Source organism: Chaetura pelagica, unplaced genomic scaffold, assembly GCF_000747805.2.
Source record: "Chaetura pelagica isolate M959 unplaced genomic scaffold, ChaPel_1.0 scaffold530, whole genome shotgun sequence".
NCBI classification, from domain to species: domain Eukaryota; kingdom Metazoa; phylum Chordata; class Aves; order Apodiformes; family Apodidae; genus Chaetura; species Chaetura pelagica.
This window is the reverse complement of record NW_009951793.1, coordinates 4,104-7,117: the sequence shown is the minus strand read 5'-3', so window position 1 is coordinate 7,117 and position 3,014 is coordinate 4,104. Positions and strand designations below refer to the sequence as shown.

General features: G+C 54.7%; 1 protein-coding gene across 1 annotated transcript in view; it reads right to left on the bottom strand.

The window, feature by feature from the left end:
* Positions 1–1,426: 1,426 nt before the first annotated feature.
* GCAT (glycine C-acetyltransferase) overlaps positions 1,427–3,014 on the bottom strand; it is a gene marked incomplete at its 5' end in the record, with an annotated part of 5,688 nt that continues 4,100 nt past the window's right edge. Inside the window, 3 exons of the mRNA XM_010005172.1 lie at positions 1,427–1,766; positions 2,199–2,320; positions 2,749–2,920. Of these exons, the coding sequence (XP_010003474.1) occupies positions 1,615–1,766; positions 2,199–2,320; positions 2,749–2,920 (446 nt within the window). The remainder of the gene's footprint in view (positions 1,767–2,198; positions 2,321–2,748; positions 2,921–3,014) is intronic.

Sequence of the window (3,014 nt, the reverse complement as noted above, 5' to 3'; positions counted from 1 at the left end):
GGGCTGCCTCCTGAAGCCCAGGGGAGAAGGGGAGGCTGGTGCCAGGGACCAGCAGGAGGGATTGAAGGGAGGAGTGTGGTACAGGTGCACAAGTAGGGGAGAGGCAGGGGGTGGACACACATCAGGCTCAAACCAGCAGCGATTCAGTTTAGCAACTTAAACCCCCTGTACTAGGGCCCATCTGGCTGAAACTCCATCTCTTCCAAGTTGCAAGAGGGGCCTGAGGGCAACCCCCTACCATTTCCCTATTACATTCCCCTTTCCCAAAATACTGCCTGTTGGTAAGGGGGTAGGGCTTGCAGCACCATGAGAGACACAGAGGCAGCTGCATATCATACTTTATCAGCAGTTTGAGCTCAGGGCCCCGTGGAGACAAAATTAAATAAAAAGGGCACACGGTTACACTACCAGCTGCTCCAGTGAGGTCTGGCAGCAGCCCCACAGAAGATGTGTTTCTCCCCTGCCTTTTGCATCCCAGAAAGTGCTTCAACCCTGGGTTAACTTCTGTATCCTTCAGCAGTTGCTCTGGTTCAGGTCAGATTCCTTATCACCCTGTAGCTCACACCCTAACTGCCTCATGGGGGTAGTGTTTTCAGAGCAGGTCTTTGCTGACATGACCCACTGCACCCCCTCATTTTGGCTGGAGACTGTCCCCAGCTGCAGGCACCTGGTGCTCACCTCAGCATGTGGGCAGACACAGGACACACACGATTTCTCATCTGGAGCAAAAAGAGGTGCAAACAAAGCAATCCTGAGAGATTGACAGGACCTACTTGTCCTTACTTGAGTGCTAAATCGCCACCCCAGCACAGCTTACAGGACCAAATTCAGAGATCCCAGCCTGCTGTGTGTTCTCAACCATGTGAAAATTACAGCTGATGGGAGGAAAATTACTGGTTTCTGTCACCTGCTCTGCCCCTGGCCTGAGCCCCAGGCAAACACAGACCCTCTTGGCAAGCTGCTGGTCTTGGCTGCCTTGGCTTGCTTACTGCTCACCAGCCTCTCTGGGGTAAATGCAGTTCCTGGGCAGGTTTGGGAGTGCTGCAGTGATGGCCCTGGGGACCAAGCAAGGCTCACACCCAACACCAGAGGGTGGCAAAAGGAGAAAGGAGGATTGCAGCCTTGGCCAGCCCATGGCCTCTTTTCCAGAGCAGGTGCTGGTAGCACAGGTTGCCAAGGGCTTGGGAAACATGCCTGCTCTGGTGGAGAATTAGTGGGCAGATCTGCTGGGATGATGATGCCAGATCCACAGAAGAAGCGGGGGAAGCAGATGACCCTGGACTTCCCTTAGGAGGAGAGAGTAGCAGCTGCAGCACTTCAGCGCTCAGACTGAGGCTTCAGGGAAGACAGCAGTTTCCAGTCACAGAGAGGACGGCCATGGGCTGCACCTCCCGTATGCGAAAACAAGAGCTAGACCAATACCTGGTGCACTGCAGGACACCTTTAATGATGGAAGAGCTGGTTGCTGGTGCTGCCACCAGCACGCTGCGACAGCCGCAGCCTCCTACAGGCTGCGATGCCTCGGGGACCAGTCTTGCTTTGGGCATCATGCTGCTCAAGCCTTTTTCTCCAGGCACTTGGTTGTGGGTGCTGGAGCAGGTGTCCACTGGCCCTTCAAGGCAGTGCTCCGTGCTTCCGTCCCACCTCAGTGAAGGCTTCCACACAGCGGTCAATGTCCTCATCGCTGTGCACGGCCGAGATCTGGACCCGGATGCGGGCCTTTCCCTTGGGGACCACGGGGTAGCTGAAGCCAATGACATAAATGCCTGAGGAGGAAAAACATGGAGAGTCAAGAGCTGGCTGGGAAGGAAGGAAGCTGAGGTGGTAGTGGGTGATAGAAATGCTTTTGGACCCTTCCTGCTCTCTCAGTAACCATTTCCAGGCTTCAGGGTTTTTCAGTGGCACCTGCTCCCAAGCATGGAAACAAGGCTTATGGCCAGTGATGTGGATGGAGTCCAGCATTGCAGGACAAGATGGCTAATATAAAATTCCTGCCCCTCCCCCCCAAAAAAATTGTAAAGGAGGCAAAGCCAGCCATGTCTGAGGGGACCAAGAAGACGTTTGCAGCTGGAGAGTATAGAAATAAGAGATTTCATGCAGGAACATGGAGGAAGGACAGTGGACAGTGTTGGCACCACCACTGATTGTCCCTTCCCTCAAAGCATATGTCTGCAACCAGAGCTCCCTTCCTAATTCACCTCTGTTCAGCATGTCCTCAGCCATCACTGCAGCCAGCCGAGCATCCCCGAGCATGACAGGACAGATGGGGTGGTCTTTCCCTGAGATGGTGAAGCCAGCTGCTGTCATCTTGCTTCTGAACCTGGTGAAGTGAACAAGAGGATGAGTAAAGCCTCGTCACCCCTGTCCTTGGGGGCTGCTGCCTTGCTTTCCTCTGGGTGCCCTGGCCACAGAAAGCCTGGGTGTGGTTCTGCCTCATCTGCATCTGCTGTGAAGGGAAGGGAGCTCTCTTTTTGGAGTGACCTCCTGCCATTTCCTGTTCAGTTCTTGGGGACTGCAGCTGCTTGAGGGGCAGATGCATCCCAGGACAAAGAGCATCCATATGTGACACATCTGCCTGCACATCTGTCTGACACACACGGTCACATCCCACCGTTTCCTCTGAGCACCCCCCAGCTGTAACTTCCTAATCACCTTCATGGCTGTCACTGGGGGGTGAATAAACACATGTGGAAAACTTATTCCTAATTCAGCTCTCCCCCTGCTCCCACCCCAATATGCCCCCCTCACCGTTGAGTCTTGGCAGCCATGGATTGTGCAATGGCATTGCTCTCCATGAGGAGGTCCAGGGCCTTGGATGCACAGCCCACCACAGCAGGGGGCAAGCTGTTGGAGAAGAGGTACGGGCGGGAGCGCTGACGGAGCAGATCGATGAGGGGTTTGGGGCCAGTCGTGTACCCACCTGCAGGAGGAGGAAAGAGAAATGGAGAAGGCACCCCAGAGTGACCTCTTCAAAGGGTGGCCCCTCAGTAAAGTCAACCTGTCACCTACAGCAG